Raw genomic sequence first — 15,766 nt, forward strand, 5'->3', positions numbered from 1 at the left:
TTACTAGGAGGGGTATTTGGAGGGTGCTGGAAGGGGTCTTTGGGGGGCATTTGAGGGGGTGCTGGGGGTGTTTGAGGGGGTATTGGGGTGCTGAAGGGGCATGTGTGTACTGGGAGGAGGTATTTCAGGTGTGTTGGAGGGAGTTGCACAAGCTCCCTCCACAACCCAGACACCCATGCCCACTCCACAATATAAAGGTTCAACCACCCCAGAAACAGTTTGAGTCATGCCTCCTCAGGCAGGCCCCCGCCATTAATTGCCATCTCCCTCCTGGAAAGCAGCAGTCCCTCCTTGCAGCTCTCAGCTGTTGCTCCTGCCTTTCCCCACAGGATGCAGTTTGCAGGCTCCAGCAGCTGCCGCTCAGGGACGGGGCATGACAGCACCATGTGACTGAGCAGGGCTGGCAAACCCTGGCAGAAATCTGGGGGGGCATGTGACCCCAAAATGCCTCCCTGTGCATTGCCTCTGCCACAGGGGAACACGCTACAGCCCCACCCTTCCTCACACTTTGCGAAAGCCAGGTCTCCCCAGCCTGCTCTCATCCCAGGGCAGATGAGGTTCAGGCCAGGCAGCCAGAGGATGCAGACCCACAAGGAATCCATCCCCACCAGGCCAGGCGCTCCACTCACTACAGGGCAGCGATCCACACTGCCTCCTTTTTTCAGGGCGTTCCGGGAACCACAGCCAGCCCAGGCCTCCCGCACAGGTGCACTATGATCTGGGGAGCTAGGGTCTGATGGGTCCAGCAGTCCCTAGCAGTGGGCAGCAGCTCTGCAGCACCAATTCTGTGGGAAAAAATGAAATTCTGTGCAGAACATTAATTCTGCAAAATTCTGTGTTGCGCAGTGGTGCAGAATTCCCCCAGGAGTATTCCTCTTGAGCCAGCTCTTTCCCCATCTGTATTTGAGGTATGGGGAAACACAGAGAACATAGGAGATATTGTCTTCCTGCTCTCAGTTCTAGTACCTGGTCCCACCACAGGGATGGTTCATGTGAAGTCTGGTCAACACTAGAGCTGTGAAAATAATTGATTTTTCAGTTCACTCACAATTCCAAAAAGTTGCTGGGATGTTGTTGCTGTGTTTTTACATGTTTCTGAACTTTGAAAATAAAATTGAAGGCAATTTCAGGGGAAAAATGTTATTTTGAACTGAAAAATCGAAATGTTACATTTCAAAAATGTCTAAATGAAATATTTCAACTTTTTCTGAATTTTTACATGAACATTTCTGCAAAACTGACATGAATTCACAAAATGTTTGTGTCACTGGATCTGCATTTTTGACAAAGCAAATGTTTCAGCTGAAAAATGTTGCCCAGCTTTAGTCAGCAGTAGTGAGGGATGGAGCGTGCGCAGTGAGCAGGGGCTTTTGAGATTTTAGCTAATGAATTCTAAGATGTCTCTACTCAGCATGTGCACATTGAGATTATTCAAAGGCTTATAACTTGGCCAAATTTAGGTGGATTTTTACAGAAACAGCATTAGACACATCCTTGACACAAAGGACACCCAGCTGCCAATTTTCAAGTTCCTGCTCCAAAACAAGGGGAAGCTAGAGCATCTCAAAGAAAAGGTCACCAGAAGTTTTTAACATTGCAAAGCAATGTATTTTTCACCTAGCATCATCCTTGGAAACAACTGAACCATTTTAGCTGATGCGTTTAAAATAAAATCAGCCTGAGGCAGACAGCTGGCATGGAAAATTTTCTCACAAACAGTTCAAGTTTGGCAAAGTTATAAGCAATTGACACCAGAATCTTATAATGGGAAGTTCTGAGCAATCTTATGGGAGATCTTGAAAGAGGCAAAAGTGTGAGTGATAAATTCAGCTCTTCTCAGAAATTCTTCTCAGCTCCTCTTCTTAGGTCTCTGGTTAGACCCTTCAGGGACAGATCAGTTGGCTGCAGTCTTAATGAGGAGAAGTATTACTGGTCCCATTAGACATATGTGAATGAAAATCTATTTTTATTAGTATTACAGTACCATAAATGTGAATGGTGCTCTAAAGAGAAATTAAATACAACATCCAACTCAGAAAGAATTTACAGTTTAAGGCTCTGACTTTGCAACTATAACAGACCCCATTAAGGTCATAGGTATCCACCTACGTAGAGTCAGTGTCCAGATCAGTATGTAAGACAACATACAATAAGGGATGATAACAAACACAAAGATTGGGTTAGGAGGACCTGGTGTGCAGTGACTACAAACACAGTTATGTGGCTGCTGAGGTTAGTGATGAGTGTCACAAATAGCTCTATCAATAAATAGCATTCAGAATGGTGCAGTCTTTATATTTATGTCTGCTTTCTATTTCATACTAGCAACAATGAACTGCAGGCACAGCATTTCAGAATGAGTCTTGTACTTCTAGGTGGCTGAAATCATTCAGCCTCCAGGCTCATGCTTTGTAATGCTAATTGATACATAATATTGTCACCCAGAAATGGACTGGATAGCATATCTACTTGCTTAGTTCTCCGTTCATTACGGTACTTAAATATGTATATAAGCAGAAGTGAAAGTAAGCCGGTCCAGTACTGAAGAAAGTGGCCGCCGGTACACAGCCGACCATACTGGCAGGGTCGCTGATGGGCTGAGAGAGCAAAAGGGGCAGCTGTCCCAGGACCCGGTGATTTAAAGGGCCCAGGACTCCCAGCAGCCGCTGCCACTACTGCACCAGCGGCCGGAGGCCCGGGCCCTTTAAATCACTGCCAGAGCCCCAGGCAGCACAGGCCGGGCAGCGCTGAAGGTCTGGCTGGGTCAGTCTGGCCCCAGCCCCTCCCCTTCTGCCCAAGGCCCCGCCCCTTCCAGGGGCCCAGAGACACCCCCACACAGGACCCCAGCCGCCCTGCGTACTGGTAAGTCCTTTAAGTTACTTTCACCCCTGTATATAACTTCTAAGCACAGGAATATCTCCATTGACTAAGAAGGGTCTGTTTATATGCTTAAAATTATACATTTGCTTGAGTATCTTGATGAACTGTGGCCTTAACCTCTATTTTTGAACTTATATGGTTCCCATTGACATAGCCTCAAAGTACCTCATAAACATTATTTTTCTTTCCTCTCACAACATCCCAATTCACAGATTGGGAATTGAGACACAGAGTTAAAAAAGTAACATGCACAAAGACACACTGGACATCTGTAACTCAGCCAAGCACCAAATCCACATTTTTTAAACTGCCAAGTCAGTGCTTTGACCACAAGGCCATCCATGCTTTCCTTTAATACTCACCTGTGTTCAATCCTTAAAATAAAAATTACCCCAACTAAAATTTAGCTGAGTCTGTGAAATACATTTTCTTATTAAATAATAAGAAAGAAAATACTGTTCTGATGGCTCCACTGAATTAAATTGTTTGTTCCTGTTTCATTTTTAAGAAGCAGCAGGTTTCACTATCCTCAAACAGATTTACCTCACCCCTTATTTGCATGAGATTTTTCTTCCTACAGTGTTTGAAAATCTTTTACCCATGCCTCATGCCCCCTTCCTATGTACACCTTGGGCTTTACATAAGGAAACTGTGGGGGCCTTTCAGTGTATATTTTCATTTTTGGCCTTTTTCAATTAAATTAAAATTAATTATTCAAAAACTACTTACAATGGTTTCTAGAGTAAGCAAACAGTTTCTTGTATTTTAAGTAGCTTTGCACACAGTCAATTCTATCTCATTCTAGCTTCAAAAAAATTTATCTGCTGGAGAACTGAATTTCTTATACCACTGTAAGTTCTGTAATAGGATACTATGTAAAACTATTTATTTTAGGTAACATTCTGTAATCCAACAGTTCCTGTAATGACAGATATGTTAGCATGGAGCCATCTAGTGGATGCACTGGTGAGCACTATCTAAGGAAAGAATAAAATAAAAATTTATTAAAAACACAGCTATATTGCATGTGTGCGCATACACAAAATCTATTCACTTAAATATGTTCTGAAATGCTTTTCAAAAGGTTTGAAATCCCAAATTATTACTAGAATGTGTATGAACTGTATATACCTAAATACAAACCATGTATAATATGGTTGAAAATAATCCTTTCCCCCCTATTCAGACCCTGTACTGGCTTCAGTATTTCCTTTGCAAAAGATGATGTGACCTGATGCAAAGTAAGGAACACTGCCAAAGGAGTTGTTAGTTACAGCCATATGAGTCAGCAAAGACTCCCAGAGAAGTCTTTGGTTTTACTGGTTTGACTAGAAGGAGAATTCTGACTACGCATGTCAAACACCCTGTTTTGTTTTGTTTTTTATAACAAGGAAAAATGGAAGCCATTGCAAAGGCAAAGTTTATAATAATGAGAGTAAATTTATTATCTAGCTTCTATGTAGGAGTCAGTAAATTTATTGCCACTATTAAAAAGTATGGCCAAGATTTTAATTAAATGTATACCTAAGTTTAGACTCCTAAATCCATATTTGGGTGCCTAAAAGAATGTCCTGATTTTCAAAACTGCTGAGCACCCATTTGTTCCCATTGTTTTAGTGGATTTAGCTACTAAAATGATATGCTGTTATCATTATATTGGTCCAGTAGGGTGTCAGAACTGGGTCTCTTAATTAACCAATTAATTGAAGACAAAAACTTTGTCTTAAAAGATACAAATCACTCCATTCTGGAAGAACCAAAACTCATTTAGATCATATACTCTTATCATGCTCCATTGTATCTTGACACACACAAGAAAAATCTAGGAACCATAGTTACCTGAAGTATTCAGGAACATGATGAGAGCCCTTCTAATAGAAAGGTTGATATTGAGACCCTGTTTGTTTCAAGCAGTAGGTCCAAGCAGACCTGTCATATCCAAGTACATGGAATTTTGCTTAAATGGAAAAGTAAGCTCATTTATTTCTATGAGGCAAGAATCATGTCTCTTATATAGATATAAAACTCTATGCACATGTATGATACTGTAGAAGTAATGCTTAATAATTGTCTAATTACAGGGCCTGTTCATTTAGAGGAGTAGCTGGACCTGAAGCATTCAGGAGGAGATGTGACATCTCTGCAATGTCATCTGAAGCCTAGTGGTCTGCGGTAGTGTCTTTGTGCAAAGTGGTGGACAAGGACAACATGACTGTTTGTTTGTGTGCTTCTTATTAGATCTGCTAGATTTTCTAGGCACACATTTTATCTCTTTGAAAAAAGTGAACATCCTTAGTGAGATCAGGTGTCAGGACAGAGGCCCAAAGAAGACGGTGATCTCAGCTTCTTTCAGAAAATGCTGACAGGTGTCTCTTTAATGTGGGGACTCGAATTTGAATAATTAAAGTAAATTTTACTTTGTTTCTCTAGTCTATTGGAATACTTTTATTGACTTTTCAGTGTAAGAAAGAAAAGTATTGTGATAACAGGTGCTAGTGTCATGCATGTTATGAGTCATTCATGTATAAGCACTCAGGATTAAACTCTCCATAGAAAGAATAAAAGGAACCTCATGCAGTAATCAAACCCAGATGGTCACAATAGGGATTGTGTGGGTTTAAAGCACTCTCAGGATGGGCAAATAAATGTTTTCTGAGGTTCCCTTGTGTTGCAGAGGTGCTGCACAAAAGGAAGATTTGTAGCTATGTCACCCTAGGTCAGGAGCCTTGGATTAGGGTTTTGTTTTAGGTGTAAAACCGGCAGCTGAGGCAGGAAAGGGGAACAGTGCATTTAAGCAATCAGATTCCAATAAAGTCCATGAGAGACAGAAACCCAAGGCAGCTGCTCCTTAGTGATTGGCAGTGGTGCCTGAGCTGAGGTTTCTGCAAGAAGACATTGCCTCTGTGTCATTTGTGAACACCTCTGTTCCAGAAAACAGCAGATGTGAACATTCTGCAAATGAACAAGCTACACTAAGAAAATACACTGATTCCGTGCCACTGATTTCTCCTCCAATGGGAAACTAACAGACAAGGACCTCAAATCTGCTACCACTCAGCAAAGGTCAATAGTCTCTTTTTCATATTGCTTTCTCAGTAGTTACATTAATATTTAAGCTGTCTTATACCATGTTATTGGAATTTTTTCTCCTTTTTTGATGTTAAACCAGGGTTTTACAGATGCTATGGTGTGTATTTTGCATAGCACTAGTTGAAAAATTTCTGTCAAAACTGTTTTTAATAGAATATTTGTTTTTTGACAAAAAGAAATTTGTGAAGGGTCTGCTTTTGATGGAAAATATTGAGGGCGGGGAGCGTCATCAAAACTCCCAAAACCTGAAATATTTTGATTTGGATATCCTCCCGCAGTGACTCATGGGAACTGTATTTTGGTCCTCATGTCCCCATGCTTCCATATGGGCAAGGTTCCCCAGCTGAACTATATCACCCAAGATGATTCATCCACATCACCCTGAGCCTGGGACTCTCATGATGCAAGCACCTCACTTCACCAGGAGGCCGTGATACATCATGGCCCATTTATGAGAATAAAGTAATTCATTGGCTCCTATGCTTGGAGCCTAAGTAATAATCATGGAAAATTGTTCCTTTTTTCCCCATGAAATATGACTTGGTATGGTACACCAAAAACATATTAATTGAACAGTACAATTCTCTTATGCCTTATCTAATAAGATATCGTTTGTACATTTGTATGTATTGTTTTGAGACAGCCAGGCGCTTGCTGTAGGTTCTTTCTGGGATTAAAAACATAGTGTCAGGCAAGAAGGTTAGGTTCTTCAACATTTTTAATCAATTCAAGCAAGCACAGATGAAAAAAAAAATTACAAAGTATTCAAACCCCAAAGCCCTAGAATACAAGCTACTTAATACTAAAAATAAGCAAAACATCAATTTACTCTAATTTACTTTACACTGGATCCCTAATGTATATATGATCATATTGACATGTATTCAGTTAATAGTACAGTTTAGATTTGCTACTGTTCAAGTGGGCAAACACAAACACTTTTTTCTGCCTTTACAGATTTTATCACTTTGAAAGAGATTCTCTACACATAAAAGACTTTATCATGCGAGGTGCAGAATGCTCTGACACCAATCTAGCAAAGCCCTTAGGCACATGTTTAACTTTAAGACTATGAGAAGTCCACAGAGACTATTTCTTGCCTGAGATTATAATTTTAATCCCAATGGGACTCTTCACAGTCTTAAATGTAAGCATATGCTTAACGCTCAGATTTTTAAGGTAGTTAGGTGTTGCTGCACTCTGCATTGCAAATTACGCCAAACTGATTTAGGAGTCTAAGGGCTTGACTAGACTGTGAGTTAACCCACAGTACAGAGATGTAAATTCCATTTCTACGGGGACTATGTTAACAAACACTAGGGAACTTTTAATGCATGCTAGCAGGTCCACATGGGCCAGTTAGCGCACAACACACTAGTGCACACTAGAATTTACATCCCTCTAGTGTGAACTAATGCACCATGTAGACAAACCCTAAAACTTATTTTCAAAAGGGATTTAGGCACTTAGGAACCTAAATCTCATTGATAGTCAGTCAGCATTGCCCAAATACCTTTAAAAATCTGGGCCTAGGTGTTTTCCTGAATCAGAGTCTTAAGTACATGCTTAACTCCATGACTGTGACCACTTGAGTTAAAAAATAACTTCTATTGGCTGTTAGCAAATGTTTAAACCCTATACTGTATTGCTATTACTCATATTTACCATCAGCAAATACATCAGCAGGAGAAACTTCCAACAGTAGCTGTAAGTAACAAGTAATTTTGTCAACAAAATCAAAATGTAATTTAAAATGTACAAAAGGCAGGTACACCAGAAGGCCCCCCAACATAAAGAGAAGGGCATAGATATAGGGCATCTTGGGAGACCAGACTAAAGGAGCCAAGATTAAGAACAAAGAAACTGCCACCATCGCAAATGCAACTGGTAAAAACACCTGCGAAAGAAACAAACAGAGGAATCAAAAATAGACATTTGTCATTTTATGCATTAAATGCAAGAGAACTAAGCATTCTTTGCCATATTGCAAGCACAATTAATTGCCTTGCCACCCCTTTGCCTGGGGTTATGTCAGCAAAAAGAGTAACTCAAAGCTTAATCTAAAAATGAATTGCAAACTATCCATTTACAATTGCTATTCACAAACTAGGTGTTCAGGAATTTTTTCCCAGTGTTAAACATAACCCAAGATAAAATCAACAAAGAGTCCTGTGGCACCTTATAGACTAACAGACATATTGGAGCATGAGCTTTCGTGGGTGAAACTGCTTTTGTAGTTGGCTAGCCATTCACAGTCTTTGTTTAATCCTGAACAGTTTCTCCTCCCTTGGTGTTCACACCTCAACTGCTAGAAGAGGGCCTCATCCTCCCTGATTGAACTAACCTCATTATCTCTAGCCTGACTCACTCTTGCTTGCATATTTATACCTGCCTCTGGAAATTTCCACTACATGCATCCAGATAAGTGGGTATTCGCCCACGAAAGCTCATGCTCCAATACGTCTGTTAGTCTATAAGGTGCCACAGGACTCTTTGCTGCTTTTACAGATCCAGACTAACACGGCTACCCCTTTGATCCAAGATAAAATGTTACAACTTTTAACTCTTTTTCCATTTACCTTGTATGGTCGCTGTAGATTAGGTTCCCGGTATCGGAGTACAATCAGGCTGGCACAAGTCACTCCAATCATAAGCCATACAGAAAATCCAAAGTAATTTGTTAAAGTAATTAGATCAGTGGGGATAATAAAAATGGATGCAATGATGGTTGAAAAAATCATGGCCGGTGCCGGAGTCCAATAGTGGACGTTAAGCATGGATATTAAAACAGGCAAGTGTCCTGACTGACTTCCAGCATAACTTAATCGTCCTAATGTAAACATGCTGCTGTTGAGGGCACCAAATATTGAGGCAGCAATGGAGAGAGGAATGACCCAAGCAACGGAGGGAATCACTCTGTCAGCCCAAGTAACCGCCACAGCAACTGCAAGGAAACAAAATGTCATTAAACACTGGGTGTGGTGTTCCAACAGTCTTACTGAACTGATGACAACTCAATGGAATCAGTTTGTGAGTAAGAACTAGGGGGTACAGAGGGTTCCCTGGCCGTGTATAGTGAAACCACACTATTTACAAGTAGGCAGAAGCAGGATCAGGGCACGGCGGGGAGAACAAATGTGTTAGCCCCCTATATGACATGGACTGCTACTGAAGGAGTTTCCTGTGTGGCAGTATACAGGGGGCGGGGACAGGCCAGATGATTCATCAGTGCACAGATTATCTAATCCTTTATCCCTGTAGTTCTCAACCAGGAGCCTCTGGCCCCCTGGGGAGCTGCAAGCAGGTTTCAGGGGGTCTGCATTGCAAGGCCAATGTTAGACTTGCTGGGGCCCAAGGCAGAAAGCTAAAGCCATGTGGCACGGAGCTGAAGCCTGGGGCTCCAAGACCTGCCACCTGGGGCTGAAGCCAAAGCCTGAGCAACTTAGCTTTGCAGGGCCCCCTATGGAATTGGACCCCAGGTAATTGCCCTGCTTGTTACCCCCTAACGCTGGCTCTGGCTTTTATATGCAGAAAACAGTTGTTGTGGCACAGGTGGGTCATGGAGTTTTTATAGCATGTTGGGGGGGCCTCACTAAGAAAAAGGATGAGAACCCCTGATCTATCCCATTGTGGGACTCCGCAAAGAAATGTGAAGGGCTACTTCCTAGCACCTCTTGAAAATTCGCTATTGCCCATGCTTGTGCAAAGGGACTGCTATTTACTGGGCCAACAGCCAAAGGGCATAAGGTACTCAGATACTATAGTGATGTACAGCGTATAAGAAGCTGATTAGAACAGAAAAGGGACTATCACAATGAGGAATACAATTCTTCCTGGACTTGCTATAGCAGCTACAATCCAATGGAAGATGAGAGACTCTAGGTTCGTGGCACTTTTAGTATAGAGCCTCCTACAGAACCAGGACATTTGTTCTGAAAATTAACCCCTAAAAAAGGCCTGTAATAAGACCATTTTGTTTTATTTATTTGTAGGCTTTTTCTTTGGTGCTCATTGCTCAAACATTAATGAGTTTTTCCTTATAACGCACCTGTGAGGTAGGGAGTATAGTCCTAATATTACAGGTAGTGAGGTAAAGCATAGAGAGCCAAAGACCTGGTCTTCTTGCTGAAGAAGAGCTCTGTGTAAGCTCAAAGCTTGTCTCTCTCACCACCAGAAGTTGGTCCAATAAGAGATATTATCTCTCCCACCTTGACTCCCTAATATCCTGGGACTGACATAGCTACAACAACTCCAGTTTTACTAAAGAGATTTAAATTAAACTGTGGCATCTTCTATGTGTACACAAGCCCCCCCAAGGAGTTTCCTCAAAGCCCCATAGGAAGTCTATGTTAAAGTATGTCTAAATAATAGCTGGAAGCAAGTCTCCCAGCCCATGCAGACAGACTCACACTAGAGTGACTAGAGCTAGCGCACTAAAAATAGCAGTATGGACATTGCAGCTCAGGCTCTCAAGCCCACCCAAGACCCTAGGCTTGAGAGCCCAAGCTCCAGCCCAAGCCACAACATCTGTACTGCTATATTTAGCATGCTAGCTTGAACCCCACTAGCACAAGTCTGTCTTCCCAAGCTGAAGGTTCACATCCAGCTACAGTGTAGACCAGGGGTAGGCAACCTCTGGCATGCGTGCCGAAGGCAGCATACAAGCTGATTTTCAGTGGCACTCTCACTGCCGGGTCCTGGCCACTGGTCCGGGGAGACTCTGCATTTTAATTTAATTTTAAATGAAGCTTCTTAAACATTTTTAAAACCTTATTTACTTTACATAGAACAATAGTTTAGTTATATGTTATAGACTTATAGAAAGAGACCTTCTAAAAACGTTAAAATGTATTACTGGCACGCGAAACCTTAAATTAGAGTGAATAAATGAAGACTCGGCACACCGCTTCTGAAAGGTTGCCGACCCCTGGTGTAGACATACCCTTAAGGCTCAGAACAGAAGCCAGATCTCCTGACTCAAAGTCCAGTGCCTTGCAATATGTAAACCCTGAATTCAGCTAGACCCAAGTGACCCCAACAGGGTGGACACAGATAAATAGTTGTAATGATTAGCTCTCCTTTTGATTCATCAGCCTTATATCCTTACCTGAGGAGACAATTTCCTTAGGCGTCAGAACTGTCAGATACGATATGTTTACAAGTAAATAAAACAAAGTCACTGCAGGAAGTGCAGTCATCACAGTCAAGGGGATATTTCTACTAGGATTTATCATCTCTTCTGAAAAAATATAATTTAGAAAATTATTTAATAAAACAAATATACTCACAATATTGCTTTCAAAAGAGTGCTTCCCTGACAAACCTGATAGGAGTAAGGAGTAAATTTGTGGCAATGTTTCATAAGGTAACAGGGGAGAGAGAAACATTGACTGTGAAACCATGAAAATTGGCGGAGGTACTTGGTGACACCTGTAACTACTTTTAAATAGAGCTGGTCAGAAATACAGTATATACAAAGTGCTGTCCAACAAAGTAAACAAACTGAAAAGCCTTACCAAGCCCTAACCAAGTGTAAATCTGGGTATGTTGAGACAACCGTTTATTTTTATTAAATCTTGTTTTATTGAAAGACCTGCTCTCTGTGTGCAAATTTCACCCTGTCCCATCTCTGAAACAACCACCACCCAGGCATCTTTGTCAAGAGGGGCTTAAAGAGTGAAGACTTACTGAAACCTCTAGACAACTCATTTTCATCTGTCAAAAGGGCATGGACAGAAGGGTCCACTCCCACTGAAGTGAGCTGCAAAAAAGCATATAAGCAGGCAACTCTAAAGGACCAAACAGGGTGAGAGAGGTGGAGGTGGCCTCTTATTGACAGTGGCGGGAGAAGGGTAAGCTGTCTTTTATTTTCCTCAAATCTCTGTTTGTTGTTTAAGATCTTGTAAAATGTAGCAAATTGTCTTTGGTATTTTAAACTATTGAAGGGCAGGATGCCTAGAACCCCCACTTTTAATTTTTATCTCCCAACTTTTGTTTCATTAGCGATAGGCCTGGCATTCATCTCAGATCGAATTCATTGGCTCCTGGCAGACAGGGTAGAAATCTTTGTTTAAAAAGAAGAGAATTCGGTGTCAAAAAGTATTGAGATGTAGGTCCACCGCATTTGCAGCTTCTGACTGTTGGGTAATATGTTGTATTGCAGTAGTAGTAATTGAATCCAAACAAATTAGTACAGTATGAAAAAAATTGCATTGTATTGTGTTAAAAAGTATAGTTTTATGTAATGCTAAAAATGTCCGAATGTGATTTAAAAATTAAAATTCTACTGACTTTTTTTTACCAAAAGGGGAGAAAAAAAGGCTTTTGCCTATAGCATATTCTCAAGCTAGAAATAAGTTTTTCTACTCTGTCATTTTTTAAAACATGAACTCATTTTAAATGATGTTCTTCTTTCCATTAACTTTTGTTACTTTTAGTTTGTTTAATGTTTGACGCATAAGAAAGGATAAAACTGGAAGGGAATGTTAAAGACTAAAGGACAAAAACTGAAGTACACAGTTTGATTCTGCAAGACTCTTATTCATACGAGTAGTCCCAGTGTTCATGATAGTCTACATTATCATGAACACCTATCATAGAAGCTTGCAATAATTGCTCATATTATTAAATATAACATGCAAAGTGGAATAACCAAATGACTAACCAAAAACTAGGAGGGCTTCTTTAATGTTTTGAAATGAATATATTAAAAAGGGCACAGAAAAGATGTTTATAACATTTGCCTTACTCTTTTCCTTTACTCTTTCCTTTATTCTCTACTAAGAATTATTTTCCCAATGAAATGATTACCTCTTATGTAAATCAAAATTGATATTGTTAAAAGTATTGTTTCTGAATGCAATGCAAAATGAAATAGTTCATGCACTTGTCAAAAATTCAAGGGTGTGCATTAGTAGGCTTCTGGTATGTGCCCTGGGTGGCTGAAGGCACTCAGTCTTGATATCCGCACTCTGCTTTGCATACCCTCTTGCAAATAATTGCAATAGCATTGAGAAAGGGGGAAATCACTGTTTTAGGTCCACACATTCTATTTGCATATAGCTTTAAACTAAACCTTTTGTTTTCCACATTAGTCTTCTTTAAATATGCAGTTGGTTCTGGAGACAGTAAATGCACATTATGCAAACAAGCTGCATGAAAGAAGACAATGCACCTTTACAACACAACCAGACATAAACCTTGAATACTATCAGTGTTTTAATATAAATGTCTTTACAGGCTAAATTGTTCTCATTGTGAGACAAGCTCTAATAACATTATCTGAGGAATGTAAGAATGCTGGCCACAACATTAAATGATATACCTGCCATGTAATTGAGGGACCACCAACCGCCATATGCATATAATCCCTGGAAAAAAGCTTCAGCAATCTGTGAGGCATCAGGAATCTCTGAGCTGAATGCATTCTCAAACCTCACTAAATTCTCCTTTCTTCCTCTAACCAGCAGAACAATGCCTCCTATGCCAATTACAGATAATGCCATCATCTTCAGTACTGTGAAAACAGTTTGAACCCAAGTAGCCATTTTGACACTTCGGCCATTCAGAATTCCCAGAGACCAAATAACTGTCAAAGCCAAGCATTTCTTTAGCAGCTCCGGTGCAGGGCATACACCATAGAAAGGTTGGGTAGCATATTCGGCAAACAACAAGGCTCGAGTAGCATTTGATGCTGGTTTGGTAAACATCGCGGTCCAGATAAAGATGAAAGCAGGTAAGGATCCAAACGCTCTTTTTATGTGACTGTATTCTCCTCCAGATAATGGTAGGGCAGTCCCCAGCTCTGCATAACAGAGGGCTCCCATCAGCGATATTACTCCACAAGCAGTCCAGATGCATAGCGCAACACCCACATTAAGTAAGGAGTATTTTAGCACTCCTGTGGGAGACACAAAGATCCCTGCACCTACTATGGTGCCTATAATAAAATTTACGCCATCAAAATACCCTATAGTTCTTTTGAGCTGCATCCTGTCATTTTCATTACTTCTCACTTCTTCTCTGAGATAGTCATGCTTTCCTTTCCCCATTTTCTCTATCTGTTCTCAGATAAAGTCAATGATTGTAGGGGCTTCAGAAGCATTCATTTCCCTTATTCCATGGTGTGTTGTTATGAAGTTGACCTGACCTTACTCGCTAGTGAAACGCTTCAGGAATATTGGATTAGTCATTCAGAAGACAAAGCCTTCTTTGTTTTGTTGATGTTTAATGTGTGAAGATGATTAATCAAGTATTGCAAGAACAACTCATATCAAATGTCAGTATAACCTGTACTTCACAGATTATTAGGTTTTTTTAAAGAAACAGGCATTATAATACATTAACAATAAATGCTTTCTACTTCTATAGTGCCTTCCATCAAAGGGGCTCAAAACATTTAACAGTTATTAAAACTACCCTGTGTGGTAGGTAAATATCTGTTTTTTACAAATGGGAAAACTGAAACATAGAGGGGTTAAATAAATTACCCAGTTTCAAATGTGAACGTGTTTCTGTGACAGAATATGAAAGTCTGTCCTTCATTCATAAAATCTATTACATATCAACTACATTTAAAAATCAGTATCACAGTTGCAAAGTCAAACACTCAAAAGCTATGAAATTCCAGAATTAATGTTACCTGTGGAACCTTAATTCAGTCATCTTGTGCATATGCATTATGATAGTCTTTACTTACATCATCACTCACTTATTTCCCCCGCAGGACCCCTGCTTCATTTAGTGCATCGTCTCTACTTAGGATGGGCGAACTTCAATTTTTATAATTTGACTATATTTGTGCTGATTTTTCCAGGGGATTTCAAAAGGACACATCCCTGACCCAAAAGCTACCCCTCTGACAATTTCAAGTCCCTACTCCAAAGCAGGGGGGAGGAACAAAAGCTTGGCAAAGAAAAGATTACCAGAATATCTTAACATGGACACAACAACATATTTTTCCCTAGCCTGATTCTCAGAAATGGCTGAAACAGCTTAGGTGATATTTTCCCAAAAGATTCAGCATGGGGCAGACACCCAGCATGAAAAATTTCAACACAGTTTAAATTTAACAAAGTTATGGGGTCTTATAATGGGAAGTGTCAGGCAACCTTTATAATAGGTAGTGCTGTCCGCCCCACCAAAATGATAGTTAATGGAGGGAAGTTTGTTTTAGAAAGCAACTAAACCCATACAGACTAGACCCCATGGGGTAAACACATTTCCCAAACACACTGAATAGGGCCATTAAAACGAAATGGCCCAGTCATCATCAAAACCAGTACATCCATAGCTGAGCCTGAATTTTACAAGTCGTGTTTGAAATTGCAGTTGTGAGCCCCATGGAACTGGGCTGGTTTAGGGGAGGGAGCTATCCACTGGGGATATCTATCCACAGACAGATAAATCCTTTGTGAGTATGTTAAGAAATATTTGCTTGTATAGTAATATCAGTTAGCAGTGTGAATTCTTTAATGACATTTTATACTGGCAAAAGCCCTAAAATAGACACCTTTATACCAGCATAAAATGTGCTGGTATAGCTTATTTCATGCTATAAAAAAACCAGTATAAACCATATTGGCAAAAACATTTTTTTTCATATGTAACCCATACACCTCTTGGGTGTGGTATTCTGTCCCATCTAGTGGCAGAGAGAGAGAGAGAAATTAATGAGTTTGTTCTACAGCTTTAGCTAAGAGCCATGTGGCTTTTAGCTCATGCAGTAGAGTTTCATGCATTAAGCTCCACCAGTCCCAGATTCGATCCCCCCGATGACGACTGGAGTCTGTCGGTG

General features: G+C 40.5%; 1 protein-coding gene across 1 annotated transcript; it reads right to left on the reverse strand.

Annotated features, from left to right (window-relative positions):
* Positions 1 to 7,466: 7,466 nt before the first annotated feature.
* SLC7A13 (solute carrier family 7 member 13) lies at positions 7,467 to 14,113 on the reverse strand. Its single transcript, XM_034759454.1, has 4 exons — positions 13,295 to 14,113; positions 11,078 to 11,209; positions 8,550 to 8,914; positions 7,467 to 7,867 (listed from the first exon to the last, which is right to left on the reverse strand). The coding sequence occupies exons 1-4, from the start codon at positions 14,019 to 14,021 to the stop codon at positions 7,622 to 7,624; spliced, it is 1,470 nt and encodes a 489-aa protein (XP_034615345.1). The 5' UTR covers positions 14,022 to 14,113; the 3' UTR covers positions 7,467 to 7,621.
* Positions 14,114 to 15,766: the final 1,653 nt, after the last annotated feature.

Source organism: Trachemys scripta, chromosome 2 (assembly GCF_013100865.1).
Source record: "Trachemys scripta elegans isolate TJP31775 chromosome 2, CAS_Tse_1.0, whole genome shotgun sequence".
In the NCBI taxonomy this organism is placed as follows: domain Eukaryota; kingdom Metazoa; phylum Chordata; order Testudines; family Emydidae; genus Trachemys; species Trachemys scripta.

What these genes read in the sequence shown, in the direction of transcription:
- SLC7A13 (XM_034759454.1), bottom strand. Translation starts at nt 14,021, where the DNA reads ATGGGGAAAGGAAAGCATGACTATCTCAGAGAAGAAGTGAGAAGTAAT. An exon ending in GTCCCTCAATTACATGGCAG is followed by an intron (nt 11,210 to 13,294) that starts GTATATCATTTA and finishes ATATTTTTTCAG; the next exon opens with AAGAGATGATAAATCCTAGT. An exon ending in TAAGGAAATTGTCTCCTCAG is followed by an intron (nt 8,915 to 11,077) that starts GTAAGGATATAA and finishes GTTTCCTTGCAG; the next exon opens with TTGCTGTGGCGGTTACTTGG.